Source organism: Barbatula barbatula (genome assembly GCF_947034865.1).
Source record: "Barbatula barbatula genome assembly, chromosome: 25".
Taxonomy (NCBI): Eukaryota; Metazoa; Chordata; class Actinopteri; order Cypriniformes; family Nemacheilidae; genus Barbatula; species Barbatula barbatula.
In genome coordinates, this window is record NC_136788.1 from 11,021,393 (window position 1) to 11,040,226 (window position 18,834).

Sequence of the window (18,834 nt, forward strand, 5' to 3'; positions counted from 1 at the left end):
GGTGGAATGATGACCCATCATTGGTTGCAATTCGCAACCTCAACGCTAGATGCCACTTCATTGAATACGCTAGACCTTTAAAAATAAATGAAATAAATACAAATACATTCTTATTAAAACTTTAAAATGATTTTTAATCAATATTTTCAAAGATTTCAACTTTAGGTTTTAACTATGAAACTATTTAAGAGGATTTGTGTGTCATATTCCATGCACTTGAAAACCACATGATAGTTTTGTTTTCTTTTATGGCTGTTTTGATCATGACACAGTTGTGTTTCTTAAAGACTGTGGTCCGACTGTTGCGTAACTAAGTGAAACTTTTGTGAATAATTTAAGCGCTTCCAAATAACATTCCGATTCTTCTGAATGACTACATGCTTTCGAATGAATGGAATTCAGTCTTGTGGGTTTTTATGGTAGCAATTTAGACTATGTATATGTAAATCTGTATTTTCATTTACACTGGTGATTTTGACAAAAACATAAAAATATTGAGTGGACATTACAGCCTCTCATAAATATGTCAAACATGAGGCGAATGAGTGATTTCCTTGAAATGAGAGATGTTTCTAGAAAGTAAGGAATGTTTGCTGCTGACAAAATATTTGCCGCAAACCTCATTCAAAATAGCTTTGTTTTTCCAGAAAGGAATCCTTCCTGGCTTTGCCCATTGGGTGCTGTTGTTTTCCTGTGATTCTTTGGACTACCACTTCAATTCTTCCTGCCCTGTGCCTATGTGGAGCTTGTCAATCATTACAGAAGAGATTGTGTAATAAGGGCCTATTAGTCAAAGGTACTATAGACACAGAGATCTTTATTGAAATGCTCATATACTGTACATCTTTTCTAAGGTTGGTCCACTTTGATTTATGGCAAAAAAAATATATAAACCTGCCAAGCACTAGGGATGATTCATAACAGCAAACAGCATGCTTGAAAGGCCATATCTACTTGTATAATTTTCTTCGTTCTACAATTACTGTAAGAACATAAAAATATTTCAAGAGAAATTAAAAATATCTGGCCTAAATAGTGTCAGCACAAGGGTGCTACAGTATAAGCATTAAAAAAGACAAAATAAAAAAATGATAAGAAAATCAAATGCTAACATTGGTACAGACAACCTACAGAAAATACACAACCATGCTGGATTTTTACAAGAGTCAGTTCAGTGTTTGTTAGCTTTTCTTCTTCAGTTCTTCTCAGAATATCTCAGATAAATACTGCCCATATATCATCTAAAGCTACATTAATATTTACTTATATTAATACTTATATTGCACAAGCCCAAAATTTTTTAATTTATACGAGTGGATTGGTTGGCGAGGTCACAACGCATCATTTTGAAAACATTATGTAGATTGGACGGTCATATCAAAGGTTCAGTCCAACCGTAGAAATCATATCAAATTAGATTCGCACCCTCACCCCGCATCTTATTATATGCCTCGAGCGAGCATAACCGATCCACTGACAGGATATTTATGTCAATGCGTATACTGCAAAAAAGTGGCCCCCGATTTAAAAAATAGGAGATATTACACATTCTCTAATAATAAGGAAATAATCGACTATTTTGGCTTGTGAGCGTATAATGTTATTTGTACCAAACATATTGGTTTATTTCAGAATTATGCTGGAATAAAAAAATTCAGTAGCACACTGCAATTGCTTCAACTGCACCTGAGAAGGCATCAAATCTAAACAATATTGATCAAATTATAATATAGATGGTTGACTGTCACAATTCATGTTAAGGTTTGATAAACTGTAAGAAAAATTATGATGAAAGCATTAAGCCTAGGTATGAGACAGTTTAAGATGAAAACAACGACAAGTATTAATATACCATAACATACAAAAAAAGCATAGATCACGTCAAAACCATATTTTAAGAATATATGATTTGTTAATACAATGATCAAATTTATCAACTTCAAAAACTGCATTTATAACCAATCGACCAACACAACAGCTTTGAAAATAAATAAATTCTAACATATTTGGTTTGTACAAGATCATACTTTCCAAAACTGTTGTTTTCAATATAATTCTTTCCTCGAGGAAATAAGAAATTACTTAATGTGGTCATGTCCGCCGAACAATAGCATACCTTTTTTTAAAGGGCACTGCAGTCAAACATAGTAATACAAGGTATTTAATGCAAAATATTCAAACTGTGAGATTTAAGCTTGGGCCAATGTTAGACCAGTCCCCGAGCAGAGCGTGTGGTGTTGGCGCCCTCTGTTAATAAGAGTGAGGCAGTGCAGGGACTGTTCATGGAGGAATGGAGGGAAGCATAACAGAAGAGGAAGGGAGAGCGAGAAGCTGGGAGGAGCTCTACTCATCACAACCCAGCAGCTCCATTCGCAGGGTGATGCGTTCATGCCACGCCCACGGCAGGAATCGGACGAATCGTGAGACTAAGGGGGGTTCAAACACGTTCTTTTTGTGCACATTGTTGTCACTGTTGCCGGGGAAAATCTGTAGGTGATGCAGAAAAAGACAGGGTGAGATAAGAACATGACCGATTGCTGGAATAGAAACAAGTATAGATGGAGATGTGGGGTCAGTTGACGGTATAGGGGGGCTGAATCTGAACGCATTATGCATGTGGTTTGAAAGTGCTATGTTAACTTCTACGGTTTGTTTTCACGTCACATATGCCCTTGGTAAATCAGGATAAGAACAGAAGATCTAAATTGGATGTACTGTATCTGTTCTGTCTATATAAAGTATGTCCAACCAATGTAAGGAACATGAACAAATCACGAAACCACTAAAAGCAAGAAATGCTGTTTTGTTTCTATAATGAAATGTAAAATGCTTGTTGAAGTGATAAAAATTGTGATAGTAGTCTCAGTATGACAGGTGGTTGAACAGGATGGATGAGAGGTCTTAGTGATGTCAACAATAAAGAAGTTGTGTCAGGAGTAAGTTATGACATTATGTTGATATATTGAGAAGAAAAAATATTTTCTTTCAAATAACATGCCCTTAACCAGTCAGTTAAAATGCAATGGGAATTTTGACTTCATGTTGGCTTTAAGAAGATTAACCTTTAAAGTTTAGAAACACACCTTATCTGTTTTTGTCTTTTCGTCTTTGACTATGGTCCAATACTTTCCGTCATCACTGTACGCAACTTTGAACGCAGAAACAAACTGCACATTTCCAAAGTCTTTGGCCCCTTGCGTGATTATTTCTGTGATGCGCTTTGGTCGGAGCAAGTCCACCTGATACACACAATAAATAAAAACAAATATATATGAGTGAATGATGGATTATTGTATGCACATATTTTTTTAAAGGAGAGTTTAGAAAGTACCTATTTAAAGGCTTTTCTAATGGATAAAAATAAAAATTGCTATAGTAAATTGTACAAAAAGTGTTCTTAAGCTACAGAATGTACCATTATTACTCATTGATAGACTTCCTTTTATGTCTTTTATTGGAAGACACGAGTGCATTCATTTTTATAAATGCCTTGAAATAAAATAAATCAAGATACATTTTTAACATTATCTATTTGTTTTGAATAGGACTATAAATGAAACTTAAAATATTCTCACCTGCAACCACTCGGAGCGGTCATTGGTGGCCGCAGTCCAGGCATTAGTCTTGCCCTGCTTGTCCAGTCGGGCGTAATGCGGGTGCCATGTGAACGCCTCGATCCCCCAGGTGCGGAACGAGCTGGAAGCCGTTATCTGCCTGTCCTCGATCAGCCGTGACTTGTGACCTAGCGGCTCGGAGCAACCTGTCGTGTTGAAATACACTGTGAATTGAGACAACAGGAAAAGGAGGGGTGGGAACAGGAAGTGGAATGAAAAGCGTGTCAGCGTGATGGCACAAGCAGCAGAAACTACATCAGCACTGGTGCATCCCAAAGCAGAGAGCGAGTTTTAAAGCAGGCGAGCGACAAGAGCGAGTTTTAAAGCAGGCGAGCGACAAGATGCTATGCGTGATGGTGTGTGCTTGAAGTGCATGCAGGCGAGAATTGGCAGTGAGTGAAGTATGCATGCTCCTGTGATGGACAGCCTGAGAGAAACAGATGGATGGGTGAAGCGGGCGTTGCGGTGAGTTGAGGTATATGATGATACATAACAATTTTACTATATTTATGCATGTACATATGACACATGAAAGTACATATGTACATATGTTTTTTTTATTGGAATACGAAAAATATATTTTGAGAAATGTTTCAGTGGTTTTGTGTCCATGTAACGGAAGTCAATGGGGGTCAGTGTTGTTTGGTTATCAACGTTCTTTAAAAGATCTTCTTTTGTATTCTGCAGAAGAAAGAAGGATATACAGGTCTGAAATATCATGAATTTTTATATTTGGGTGAACTATCCCTTTAAGGAGTGTTGTCAGCCCCATTGTGAAGTGGAGTATACACACCAAGAAAAGTTGATCTTTTTTAGAACCCCTACCTAAAAATCAAGAATGACATGTAACAAGCACACACCACACAAATCACCCACAGGGTTCCCTCACTTTCACCAACACCAAATTCAAGGACATTCAATGACTTTCAAATTCAATTCTGTGTTTTTGTGCCCTCAACGGGCACTTTGGGAAAAGGATGCCATTTTTAAGGATGTTGTAAACCAGTAAACATCTGTCTCTCTTCACAAAGGGCCATTTCAAAAGACAGTTAGTAAAGGGTACATGCAGTCAGAGACATAAATAGTGACCGCATTGAAGACTTTTGTCTGTTGTTGTTTTGGGTCAACAATGCTGCCATATTGGGGAGGACAAGACTGTCCATAAACAACAGGGAGTTTTTTATGTCACAGAACTCTATATACAATCATGTGGAGGGAAACACATAGTTTAGGACTTTACCATTGAGCTCACAGCCGACCAGCTCCATTCTCAAGGTGCAGGCTTTGCGACACACAAGAGGAACGATCCGGATGTACTGAGCGATGATGGGAGGATCAAACAAATTGGTCTTCGTTCCGTCGTTGTCCATGTTGCCGACAAAAACCTGGAAAACAGACGATGCGTCATGATTAATCCTTCATTACACAACTACTACAGGTCAATGTACAAGATTACAGCACTTCTACAAAAATACTTCTGTTTAAGAAAATTGGTTTAAAATTACGTTTTTTTTTTAAATAAATACTTTTAAAGGAAATTGTATTGTTTTATTGGGTGTCGTAAGTGAAGTCCTGTCTTACCATGTCTTTGCTTTGGCCTTCAGGTCTATACATTGTATAAGTTCGCCCATCTAAGCTCGCTGCCACTTTGAAGGACTTGATAAACTCCGCCGTACCAAACCGACTTGCCCCCTGGGTAATAATGCCAGTAAACCGCATCTTTCTCTGCATATTGATCTAGATAAAGAGCAAATAATTTGTATGGTGTAAAAACTGACAGTAATTTAAATTGTAGACATTTGTGTTTAATCAATTTGTTTATTATAAGATATAATAATACTTTGTAATATTAATGGTGTTTATAATGTGCTGGTGCTTTAGTTTTTCAAGTGATTAAATTTTTTTTAATTCTGTCATCATTTTATCTTTCGCAGAAAGTTGTTAAGACTGTTGTCAACTGGCACCCATTCACTTGGATTGTTTTTTTGTCCATACACAATGGGTGAATGGTTGCCGCTGCTGTTTGGCTACCAACTTTCTTCAAAATATTTTCTTTTGTGTTCAGCAGAAGAAAGAAAGATGACAACAGAGTAACACAATTTTCATTATTGGGTGAACTATCACTTTAATAGAGGTAGATTATTATAGCTCACCTGAATCCAGGGGTTCTTGTCATGTGTGGCAGAGGTCCAAGCATTAACAAGTCCCTTTTTATTCAGCCGGGCCAGCTCAGGCCCCCAGCGCTGCAGTCCCAGAATGCCATAGTACACAGATGAGGCTGAGATCTGAGACTCGGCGATACCTCCACCTTCCATTCCCAGCAGAGAGATGCAGCCTGGGGACCAGAGCCAGACTTTAGCTGATATTAAGACGCTCAGGAGACAAACAGCCGTATGAACAGATGGATGAACAGCGTGATGACCACGTTGTTTTTCAAAATTACAAATATTTGGAGGGAATCAAGAGATGGTTGTGTGCAGCGTCCTACTCACGCAGTTGGCAGTGCTTTCCAACATAGGGTGAGGGACATGCGCATGTGAAATCTCCATCCAGATCTCGACAGCCGCCTCCATTCTGACAAGGTTGGCCTGCACAATCATTCACATCTGGAAGGAACAAGTTATAAAAGTTTCACAAATGCTCGGGTCTGAGCAAAGTTATGGCACAATACGCCCTTCAACTGTAGTTTTCCTTGTGACCTTTAGGTGGCGCTCACTGGCAAAATGCATAAGAACTTCAAATCAAGGAGAAAATTTAAAGCAGACTGTTAAAAGAACTTTTAAATAATACACATATTCATATACTGTTTGCTATAAATTGAAAAACAAAATGCAATACGTTATTTTTGTTTATAACTTTAGTTACAATTACATTCTCAAAGCTAACCAAAATAAAATACTTTTGAAAGTCTAAACAAATTGTTTTTTTTGCATTTCTACTCAATCTTACTGTGAAAAATGTTTATTAATATAAAAATATCATTTCGGATAGTATTATTAGTAATATTGGCATTTTTTGTATATTATAAGGATGTTGAATGTAATGTACGTACTCTTTAAAAAATATATATATATATATCGATTGTTTGTAAATTTTTAAATGATAAAATAATAAAACAATACAACACTGTGCAAAAAACAATTCTAAAATGTAGAATTGGGGGCAAGGATGGACTTCTAAGGTTAAGCTATCCATGAACCATGTTGTATATTAACAGATGGAGATCCCATGATCTTTACAGTCATTCTTAAAGAGGATATACTGTTGGAAACAGAAGCACCATCAGACCTGCTAAAGTTCTTAATCCACTTATGACCGAGAGGGCCAAACCTGCTCCAACCCAAACATAAAAAGGTCAATGTGATGAGTCAGAGCGCTGCTGTATAGTGGACTCCTTGTATGTGTGCATGTGTGAAAAAGGGCTGAACTGCATTGCTGTGCATAGTAAATAACCATAAATTGACAGAAAATCAGTTTGACAAGACTCCAGAAAAACTTATTTGGTGATTCTCTGGTGTGTCCATATGGAGGCTGATATGGCATGACTGCTAACAGCTGTCCAGCGTCAATACAAGGCACAGACATAAAAAAACACTTCCAGACCCCCTGAGGTCAGAGAGTGACTTCCTGTAAGGGTTAAGTGTGGTCACAATCACAGTCTGTGATGGACTGTCATGTTTAGTGACCTACATACATTGTTAGGTAACACAAATGAAAGCATAACGCTGCCTTAGGTTAGTGTCTATTTACATTGTACATTTTATACATTTGGCAGACATTTTTTTCCAAAGCGACTTACAATGCACTATTTATATGCTGCAGGCATAATAATGATAAAAGAATGAGTCAAATGTTGATAATATTTTTAAATAAAAGTTTTATATGCATTACAGCAAGCCATGCCACAGGAGATTTGCAAAAATATTAAAATATTATTACATTCGAAAGACCTTTGGTTTAGATTTTTCCAAATACTGTTTAATTATTAATCATGAATACCCTGGAAATAATTACATTTAAATATTAAGCCTATTTAAAACTACCGTCTATAGAGGGATACAAAGCTGAACAGACTACCGATTGGCGTAAACTGTTCAGGCCACATTCCTCGGAATTCAGAATAAGACTATAAATGCTTACAATTATTCCTAATGCTTTTGTTAAAGACTGATTCACTGTTACCCACAGACGGAGAAGCAATTCAACACAGAAGTGTATTATATTACTTGGTGAACATCGATAGCTTGCTCCATAATGTGAAATGCAATCTTATGTCAGTTGCAATATCATCTTGATCAATGAACTACAAGGTTAGCGGCTCTCCACATGCACATGGCAGTAAAAAGGGGGCATCCATGAAAAAAAGTTTGAAAAAGAATAGAAAGCTTTTGAGACATGCCTGGGTTTTCAGCCTCAGTAATGTTGTCTTGTGATTATTGTGATCACAAAGCGACATATTCTTCCTTCGGGAGCTTTCTCATCCAGGGTACAACCTGCTGGTTTTTGAGAAGATGCCAACAGTACACTTAGACCGCCCATGGTCCATTTGTTTCTGAATTCACTATTTATGGCTATGTGTTTGGGTAAAATTATATATTTTTTTATATTCGGCGAACTACTAACAACACTGTATTTCTTCAAATTTTTTAAATAAAAAGTTGGTTTCTTTTTGCATTGAAAATGAAAACTGGAGAAACTGGTCTTACAAAAAAGATGCTCTGTATTTTTTCAGACCTCAAATACTGCAAAGAAAACTAGTTCATGACGTGATAACCTAGATTTGTGTTTCACAGTTTTCATGTGTCATGTCACGCTGTCAGTTTCTCACATTGCTGTTGGATGACTTTATATCCCTCCTGAGGTTTGATTTTGCTGAATTGTGAGTGGTTGATTTAGAGATCAGTCAGTTACCTACAGTGTGGACTAGACCTTCTGCTGTTAAGTCAAAAGTCTTTCTGTATGCCAGACTATTTTGGGATAACATCTGTATGAAATAACTGGAATTAGACTGGAGCAGTTTTAGAAAAACTCTGAGGTAAACAGCCTAACAGCCATCGGGTTCAGTTCCCTTGACTGTAATGAGAAAGAATTGTGAAGAAAAAATACACTAATTAAGGAAAAGGCGGCAATTAGATAAAAAGAAAGTGAGAAAACCATCTCGAATTCAGAGGAATAAAAATAAATTTAACTTTAGTGGCAGAAGGGCATCTCTGAATTTTCTTTCCTAGTTTCAGACACAGAAATCCAATCTTTAACTTAAAAATAAAAAGGAGTCTTGAACTGAAGTTTAATAGATGCTAAGATCAAAGCACATTGTTAGCATTGCAAGGGTCATGAGTTAAATTTCCATTGTAATAAAATGTATACATTTTAAGTTAAAGTGCTTCTGATGGATCTTTTAATTTGTTTGGGATAAAAGCAACTGCTAAAGGCCTGAATGTAAATGTAAATCAATATACTGCAAGTTGCTTTAGATAAAGCCGTCTGCCAAACGCATGAATATAATCTGTCATTTTCCTTCATGTCTTTCTAAACCTTTATGAAACACAAAAAGAGCTATTACTATAGCAGGATGTCCAAGCTGTTCATTCCCATACAATAAATGTGAACGGTGACCCCGCTGTCAAGCAGTGACCAATTTTCAGTGAATAAAACATCCCTTTTTTACCAAGCTTTTGAAAGGCTTTAAGCATGTTCACTTTTATTATGCTTTTTGGTGCATTTTGTCCCTTTTGACGAACCCTGGTTGCTACTTCCTCCTCACAATTTGCATGACGCTATAAACTCTATTAAAATAGTAACTTTAAATGTCACCTGTGGTGTTCAACGACGAATAGGTTTGTGACAACATGACGGTGAGTAAATGACAGTAGAAGTTACGTTTCGGGTGTTCGATTCCTTTAAACAGCAGGTTTCTGCTCATTTCCATCACCGCAGTGAATGCGACCGCTACTCCACTGCGTAAAAGCTTTTGACACACATTTCACGGCCTCTTGCAATGCTTTCAGACCGATTTCATGCTGTCAGTGAAACATTTCTGCCAGCTGAGATTCGTGAACGTGCGGACTTCATTTACTTCCTCCGCTTGCATTTTACCCCAGCAACAGGGTCAGTGTGTGCGGCGTAGGCGTGCTACGATAAAGACGGATTTTAATTTGTGCTGCCACAAAACTATACAGTGTGTGTGGCTTTTTATGAGGTCCAATCTTTTTTAGATTTAGATCTATCTGAAGGATCAGGACTCTTCTAAATAGTCAATTCAAAGTCATCATCGCTCGAATGTAACCACTTTCTAACCACACTCGGAAGAAGCACCCGCAATCCTAAATAAAACCAGTCTAAACATCAAAACCCTGCTATCAACCGGCACCGAAGCCATAAAGTCCACCATAATCAGCAAGAAAAGAAGTAAGTCTCTGCGGATGACTATGCTGACATATAGCAATTTTCAATTACGGGGGGATTTCCAGTTTTATTTTACTGTGAAATACAGCCTTTGAAATAATGAATAAACTACTGTGACAAAAAATTAAGCAGACCCCAGTTTTCATCCTTAATACACATTTGTGTTTGGTATACTGTGGGTGAAATTCAGACCTTTTTGTAACATTAATGCAAACGGTTGGGCTACATTTTATTATCATCGTATTTAGTGTAATTCTGGTAACAGCCATGTAGCCGTTACTTTGTTTCTAGTCTTTGGTCTCTATCAACTAACAGCAGACGACTGCCAGCAGAGACTGAAGCCGTTCTATGCTTGTTAACACATTCGTCCGTCAACATAGCGGAGTATCGGCCATCTGCACTCATTACTTCCTGAGAGCTTCTGGGATTGACGTCGACAAGGCACTTGGTGAAATTAGTCACACATTTATGAAGAGAACAGCTGCATGTGATTCTTTATCCTTACTGTTCAAAAAAACACTTCTGATAAAGTGTTCCTTCCAGTATGAACCTTTTTGCCTACAAGATTCAACACTTTATAAGCTAACATTCTTTTATAGATTTAAAAAATAAAGTTTGGTGTGAATATATGTAATGTGAACTGTGTTTGACTCACTGTTCTGGCAGTGGGTTCCGTCGAAACCCGTGGCACACTTGCAGACGTATTCGCTGAAGACGTCCCCTCGCCGAGAGCTTGAGATGACCTCGCAGACGCCGTCGTTTTTACAGGGGTTAGGGTTGCAGGGCCCTACGATCAAAGGACAAATGACATCAGCCGGCTCTAACAGATACAAGCGACCTTAGCACTTTTGGGTTTACAACACAACTGCCTTTTCTCACATGAATATATAATAACTGATAAGGCTGTTACCAATCTCTGTCTCGTTGCAGACGTGTCCTGTGAAACCATCGGCGCAGATGCATATGAAGGGATCTTTCCCTGCTCCAGTTACACATGTTCCTCCATTTAGACACACGTTTATCTCACAGTAGTCGGCTGGGAAAAACAACAGCAGGATATTATATCGACTTCTCAATAGAGCTCATTCATTAAACATGTAGGACGAATTTCGGCACAAATCATTTGTAAAGCATTTTAATATTTAAATCAATCTAACAATTTATGAAAGCCCATTCCATTAAATCACCAGTATTTTTTTATGGGAAATTTGTATGGTTACAAATGACATGGATGTATTAGATGACGACACTTTGTTTGCCAAACAAAAGGATGTGGATACTGGATGCACAATTTGTTCATGTTTTTATTAGGGGTGTCCAACAAAAAGACCCAAACTGACAATCATGCAGCATTATAAAAACGTACAGTAGATGTTTTTTTAGAATATCAGCCATGTGGTCTATAGTTAAATAGTTCTGGAATGTTCATTATATCTGGGACAGCAAAAAATCATGTTAAAATAAATGTTACCTAAAACATAGCCAAAACGCGACCTGCAATGTAAAGAAACTCTTCCAGAAATAGTTCCAAACTGTATTGTGTTTGAACACAAAAAGTAATAAAAGGATAGTTCACCCGAAAAATAAGAATTCTGTCATTTATTCATCCTCATGTCCTTAAACAATTGGCTTTTTCTTCTGTTAAAGACAAAAGAAAATATTTTGAGAAATGTCTATATGGTTTTGCGTCTATACAATGCATCTCAATTGGAGTAAGTGGTTACTAACGTTCTTCAAAACATCATCGTTTGTATTCTGCAGAAGAAAGAAAGTCATACAGGTTTGGAATGACACAAGGATAAGTAAATGATGGCTCAATTTTTATATTTGGGAGCGCTGTCCTTTTAACTATGCTGTTATTTTGCTGTACACAATGAGGGCCGTTCAAAATATCCTAGTATTAAATTGCACCTCCGACATTGTTTGATACCAAAATAAAGCTTCAAAGGTTCAACCCTTCAATTTCATCTGTGCTAGCACCATCTTTAAGGGTTAATTTTGGGGCCTCCTGCTATAGACTTTACATTTGCGAAATGTGCTGAACTTTTCAAAATCTGTGCAGGCTTCCCACAACCCTGTTTAAATGACACCTCCCTGAGAGCCTCCCTGCGCATCATTGTGTCCTCCCCTGGCGCCCATCCAAAATACCACAATCCGAGGTGAATGGTAGTCAAAATGATAATTAGCCCTAGCTTCACGCCGCTCTACTGCATGCTTCAACAGCTTGAACTTCAGATTTTTGGTCTTGTCTAATCGCAACAAAAGGCCACGGCCTTCACGCTCAGGGTCAGAACTTCTGGGATAATGATAAAGGCTTGGTCTGCATAAACAGAAACCTTCTTATCCAAACGATTACCTTGTTAATTTGGAATGGAATGCATACTCCTTCAAACACTGTACAAGATTGCTGAGATCACATTTGCCACAAAGAAACCAATTTTATCCTGAAAAATCGTTCCCTTTGGTATTGCTTACGCCAGGAACAAATTGTTCAACACCTCAAGTCAACCCATCCTTGAATGAAAACCCTATAGGGAAATGAAAGTGTCTCATTCTCATCGCTGACAGGTTTAAAAATCCACAGTCAACAAAAATGTCTCGTTGAGCGAGGAAAGGAGCCGTGAAAGCAATTCATAGCGGATTAATAACTTTAAACACACATTTAGTCACATTTCTGCTTTTGCTGGAAACTACGGTCTGAAAGGCCATTAGACAGAACTGAATGCATCAGCTGAAATCACGTTGATGAAGTGAAACATCTGATCGGCGGTTCATCAGCTGAGCTTTCTTTTTGATCAGCAAAACTCTGAAATGAAAGTGAGGGCGGATTATTCCCACAGGCTTTCAGATAGATGGCTTTAGGCACTCGTGTGTAACACATGGTCTTTAAACGTGTTAGGGCAAGCGACCGTTGGAGTGTTTGTCACTCACTGTCAAATGAGGCACAAAAGGGGACAAAGAGAGACGCAACAGATTTAGGGAGTTTTGTTTGCCCCTGGGTAAACAAAGTGGGGCAATGCAGAGCTAGATCTGAAAATGAACAACTGCCAGCATTCTACTAGGCCGATCCCCAATATGGTAAAAACTATTCTTGCCAATTGACTCATGGGACTGCCCTGGTGCTGATGTTCCAGAAAATATGCAGGCTTACGTTTCGGGAACAACTCAAAGTAAACAGTTCAATAACAAACACGATACACTGGTTTGACATTGACAAATTAAGTGATGATCAAGCTGTCCAGAGACCTGAAATTTCCCACTGGTAACATCTCAATTTAATTCTTTCTAGAGCTTTTCAGCTTTAGCTATTAAACTTGCTAGATGATGTGATCTGCCTTGATCTGAATGATCTGCAATCTTATAACAAAAATCTTATAACTAATAACACTTAAAGGTAGGGAAGGGCTTCTTGAAATGAGTCAGAGACGTGACAATCTGTTGAGTGGCGCATGCACGCTTGGCCAACAAAAACCCTTGACAATCGTATTAGGAACAGGTGCTAAACGAAACCAACAGACTGTCGACGAACCCAAATACTATACATGTGCATGTCTAGGCACGCAAATTCAGAATCCCTGTATGTAATCAATGCGCAGTAAAGGGAAGTGACAGGAAAGATTTGTAACTGTATTGTCATGCAATTCTGAGTCATAACTGTAGGTAATTCCCACCTGCAACTGAGTTTTATAGTTCTCTTATTCTTCATGACACTGTCCAGAAGTGATTTGTAAAACAACGGCCATTTAAAACTGTACTGTATCATGTAAAACACAACCACTTTTAAGCTTAGAGTAGTCATTGATTTGTGGTATAACATGTTTATATTAAGAAAGACCTGAAATTTCCCACTGAAACCACTTATCAACATTCTTGCAACACGCTGGCAACCAAGAAGCGATTCAGAACACAAGTGATTGCTTAAAGGGATAGTTCACCTAAAAATGTAAATCTTTCATAATTTACTCACACCATGTTATTCCAATCCTGTGTCATTTTCTTCTGTAGAAAACTACATATTTTGAATCATTTTTAACTAAACTCTTCTGTTGAATTAAGTAACCAAACGACACTGGCCCCCATTGACCTCCATTGTGTGGACACAAACCAACTCAGAAATGTCTCAAATATCTTATTTTGTCTTCTACAAAAGAAAGAGTCATATACATGTTTTGAATGACATGGGGATGAATAAAGGTTGACAAAATAATTTTGGGCATACTATATATTTTGGGTAAATGTAAGCAAATGGCTATGAAAAGCCAGCTAGTAATATTAGCAGCAACTGAAAACACACCTAAATTACTACCAAAATTTGTGCCTAGCAAATGTTTGGCAACAATTATAACGGCTTAGCAACGAAAAAGTTACCGTGTGCAAACTACACAAGGTCTATCAGATTTCAACTAATGTTTTAAGCTATAAAAACTTCGTCTGGCCAACAAAGTTTGACTTTTTATGATTATTGTTTACCGACGGAATGCAGAGGAAACTTCCAAGCTAGTATAAAATGTAAAAATATGAAAAATTAGATATCATAAATAGAACTATCAAATTCAAATGTAAAAAACACATTCTTTTGTTTTTCTTTTCTTTTGTATCTAAACAGCATGTAAAAACTTGATCTGAATGATCTGCAATCTTATAACTAATAACACTTAAAGGTAGGGAAGGGCTTCTTGAACCCAACTCAACTCAAAGTAAACAACTCAAAGTAAACAGTTCAATAACAAACACGATACACTGGTTTGACATTGACAAATTAAGTGATGATCAAGCTGTCCAGAGACCTGAAATTTCCCACTGGTAACATCTCAATTTAATTCTTTCTAGAGCTTTTCAGCTTTAGCTATTAAACTTGCTAGATGATGTGATCGGCCTTGATCTGAATGATCTGCAATCTTATAACAAAAATATTATAACTAATAACACTTAAAGGTAGGGAAGGGCTTCTTGAAATGAGTCAGAGACGTGACAATCTGTTGAGTGGCGCATGCGCGCTTGGCCAACAAAAACCCTTGACAATCGTATTAGGAACAGGTGCTAAACAAAACCAACAGACTGTCGAACAACCCAAATACTATACATGTGCATGTCTATGCACGCAAATTTAGAATCCCTGTATATAATCAATGCGCAGTAAAGGGAAGTGACAGGAAAGATTTGTAACTGTATTGTCATGCAATTCTGAGTCATAACTGTAGGTAATTCCCACCTGCAACTGAGTTTTATAGTTCTCTTATTCTTCACGACACTGTCCAGAAGTGTAAAACAATGGCCATTTAAAACTGTTCTGTATCATATAAAACACAACCACTTTTAAGCTTACAGTAGTCGTTGATTTGTGGTACAATGTGTTTATATTAAGAAAGTGTTAGCGTAACTTTTAAGACAGATTTGGAACAGACTTTGTGTCGTACTAGCTTTAAGCCGTACGCCAAAAGTATCTGGGATTTGTTTATCCACACTATGGCTGGTGTGAATTTGTTACTGTCCAAATGAGTGTGTCGTTTTTTCTGCATCAGTACAATCAGATCTTGACATACCTCTGTCTATACAGCACTGGGGAACTCTGTGTTACAAAACTAATGTTCCTGATGTCACGATCCCCCCGTAAAAAGCTCCCAGAACAACTGAATGCACTGATGCATAAAGGTCAAGGCCCAGGATCACCTCTGTGATGGTCAAACTTAAAGCAAATTACCTGCAAAGATACGGTCATTACACAGAAGAGACATTGCATGTCGACCATAAAGTATTTTTTTAAATACGTTGGCCGCATATAGATACTGTATATGCATTGTCTACGTCTTCAGGTGAGGTTTCTGTAATCTACATGTGTTTCTCCTGAATACCATCTGTTCTTTAAAATAAACAACAAAGTCTAAAAATACACTCTGACGTACAGAGCAATAGCCATTCTCTAAGGCAACGGTAATAGGCTTATCTAACTCGGAAATGCCTTTACACGTGGCATTATATTTGATGCATTTCATAAGTGATATTCTTTCACAAGCTGGTGACATAAGTTTGTCAAGAAGTAATGAAACGAGTTAATCATTATGTTAAAAAATTCAACACAGCAGATTGGAAAATGGAGCATCAGACGAGGGCCAAGAGAATTCATGAGAGGAAGGCAGTTTGCGGTGGCTGTAAATGAAACATTGATAAAAGTCTTATTGAAAATTAATCTCACCAGAGACGCAGCCCTTATTGGACCGGTATTAAAAGTGAAGTCATCAGGACAAATGAGCCCGTCCCCAGAGGGAAAGACCCTGTTGCCAGATGGCACAGGCCACGTGACAGCTTTTGAATGGCTCAGGCTCTTTAGAGAGAGTAAAAAGCGCTCGCCTGTGTGGTCACTAAAATTAGTATTTACACCCTCAGATGACATAAGAGTTTAAAGAAATCTTTATTGACTTATTTCAGACAGACTTTGATAGATGGGTGCTTGAGAGCAGCTTCCACCCACCGCCGTTTATCTTTGCAAGTGTGACAAACATTTATCGACTCTAAAAGGGACATTTAACCCCCCCAAAAAAAGTTATGCAATCATTTATTCAAACGCATGTTTTCTCAAACCTGTATGAACTTTCAACGTCAAGCATAAACTGAGATTTTTATGACATGTTTAAGAGAAACATCTTTTTTATAGAATGACAGTACATGTGCCAAGTTGTATATGAGAAATAAAATGAGATCTCAGAGCTGTGCAAAAGAACGTAATCTGTGAATGTCTTTCTTTCACATAAAGACGTTGTATGGCCTCAGAAGACTTCTTCATAGTGCTTTCTGGAGCATGAACGCTTGTGGTCATCATTTTTTTCATTGCACTGATTTTAAAAAGGGCATCTTCTCAGTTTGTGCTTCAAGGAAGAAGTAAAACAGCAAGTTTCCCTTTTGGCTAAACTTTTGTTTTAACCCTACCTAAACGTCACCAGTTGACAATTTTATCACTTGAGGTGCGAAAAAAACGAACAACAACCAATGCCTTCGAAATTCTATAGAAAGGCGCTGGGGAACTGTTCCAAACTTACACTGACCACAAACCCAACTGTAGTCAAACTCAGTAAGGAAGAGGGTGTTTAAGACATTATCTTGCTGAATTGGACATTAGTGGCAGGAAATGCCCAAGCCTCATAGGGCTGTATGTTATTTAAATGGCCACATTCATGGGAAGTGACTCAGTCATTTGGTCACTGGAGCCACACCTACACCCTCTAGCCAGTTCATGGCCTGAGGCGCAGTGGCAGATGGGGAACTGTGTTCTTACATCGGGACCAGATAATTCATACAAACAATAACTATTTAAAGGGTAAAACATTTCTGTACGAACGTGGTGAGCGTAGTATGAAAACAACTGAAAACAACAAAATATTTAGATTGAAACTAAAAATGGACACGAGCTGCCAAAGGTTGGAAGAAAACTGCTGTGCACGGAGATGTAAAAATGCCCCCAATATGCAGCATTGACATCAAACCTTTATGCCACTTTTAATGGAATAGAAATCAGGACATGATGTTTTGTATACGTCTATATAAGAACCGAAGGACAAAGCAAACAACCCGAGGCGTTAACGCAAGTATGGACAAGCACAATAAACAAATATTTAAGAGAAAATGTCCAAAGTGACAATTGAGAGGTTTATTAAAGACAACGTGGCGCAAAACGCCATTCAATGTAAAACGTAAGACGCAGTGTAAAGATAACTATAGACTTTAATGTAAGCGCGATAACTCGCTTTGTTTACAAATGTTAGTTTCACCACGCAATCTATAGCGCTCAACGCACAGAGGAAAGATAAACACTTACCGCTCGCCGTGGAGATCGTAACAAGCAGAAAACAAACCGCAAGAAGTTGCAAACTAAAACACAAGCTTGGAAAAGTTCTCATGGTGCCAAAACGCTGCTCTTACGATCACTTCGTACGTCTATAGGATCGCTCGGTATGTATCCGATCGCCGTTATGACTACGGGCAAGATTAGAGGCAGGGAGGGGACAATATGTGCGCCCCCACGTGTATCTCTTCTCCCATCCAATTACATCCTGTTTTTGCAACATGGCCCCGCCCACGCCCCGCCCTCGGGCAGAGATTAGGGATCGAGCGAATAACTGCGCGCTTCTAGATTGATTTGATACAGTAAACACACCAGCTATGCCAAACATTTGGTGAATTCGACTGGGTCATTTATGCACACGGCGCCTGTTCTCTAAAAAAATCAAAACTGTTTATTCAAACACTCCAACTTGGGTGGGACATTTGCCACATACACATTCTCCCTTCATTTCAAGCATACAATGGAAGATTTAGGTCTGAATTCTTTCGGTGTTGGAAATCAAGATCAGATTTTTTCCACACATAAAGCTTTGTTGTGTTGAGGTCGTGTTGGTGTGGTGTGGTTTAAGATGCGTTTAGGCATGCAAGGTCGATACAAAATGTGGGTGTTGATCAATTGGTGAATGCTGGGGATGTCTGATAAACATCTAGTTGTGATTAGGTGCATCTCCAAGCTACTGTAACGTACAAAGAAATGCTATTATAATGAATCCCAAACTTCAAAGGACGTCGGAAAGTCAAAACGTTTAAGGACCAATTGTTCAATTTTCTGCATAATAGCTTGTTAATGTCCATCTAGGCTCTGTTGCTGGGGCTCTGAAGAGCTCGTGTATAAATGGCCTTCCACACTTACAGTAGTGGCACTTGACTTGATTGAATATAAAGTGAGGTTGATTTTCCTCCAGCGGAGCCACTGATCTGTAATAGCTTAATGGATGCAGGCTGCGGGGAAACAACGGAGCTGGATTTAACAAACACG

At 38.1% G+C, this 18,834-nt stretch overlaps 1 protein-coding gene across 2 annotated transcripts; it reads right to left on the minus strand.

Annotated features, from left to right (window-relative positions):
• Positions 1-774: 774 nt before the first annotated feature.
• mfge8b (milk fat globule EGF and factor V/VIII domain containing b) lies at positions 775-18,054 on the minus strand. Of its 2 annotated transcripts, none has more exons than XM_079449952.1 (10): positions 17,830-18,054; positions 10,930-11,055; positions 10,675-10,806; positions 6,107-6,220; positions 5,768-5,949; positions 5,196-5,351; positions 4,855-4,999; positions 3,576-3,760; positions 3,084-3,239; positions 775-2,487 (listed from the first exon to the last, which is right to left on the minus strand). In XM_079449952.1, exons 1-10 carry the CDS (start codon positions 17,909-17,911, stop codon positions 2,344-2,346), a joined length of 1,422 nt encoding a protein of 473 aa, XP_079306078.1. In that variant the 5' UTR covers positions 17,912-18,054; the 3' UTR covers positions 775-2,343. The 2 variants fall into 2 exon arrangements, with proteins under 2 accessions (XP_079306078.1, XP_079306077.1); XM_079449951.1 differs by having other exon boundaries at positions 3,576-3,778; positions 17,830-18,033.
• Positions 18,055-18,834: the final 780 nt, after the last annotated feature.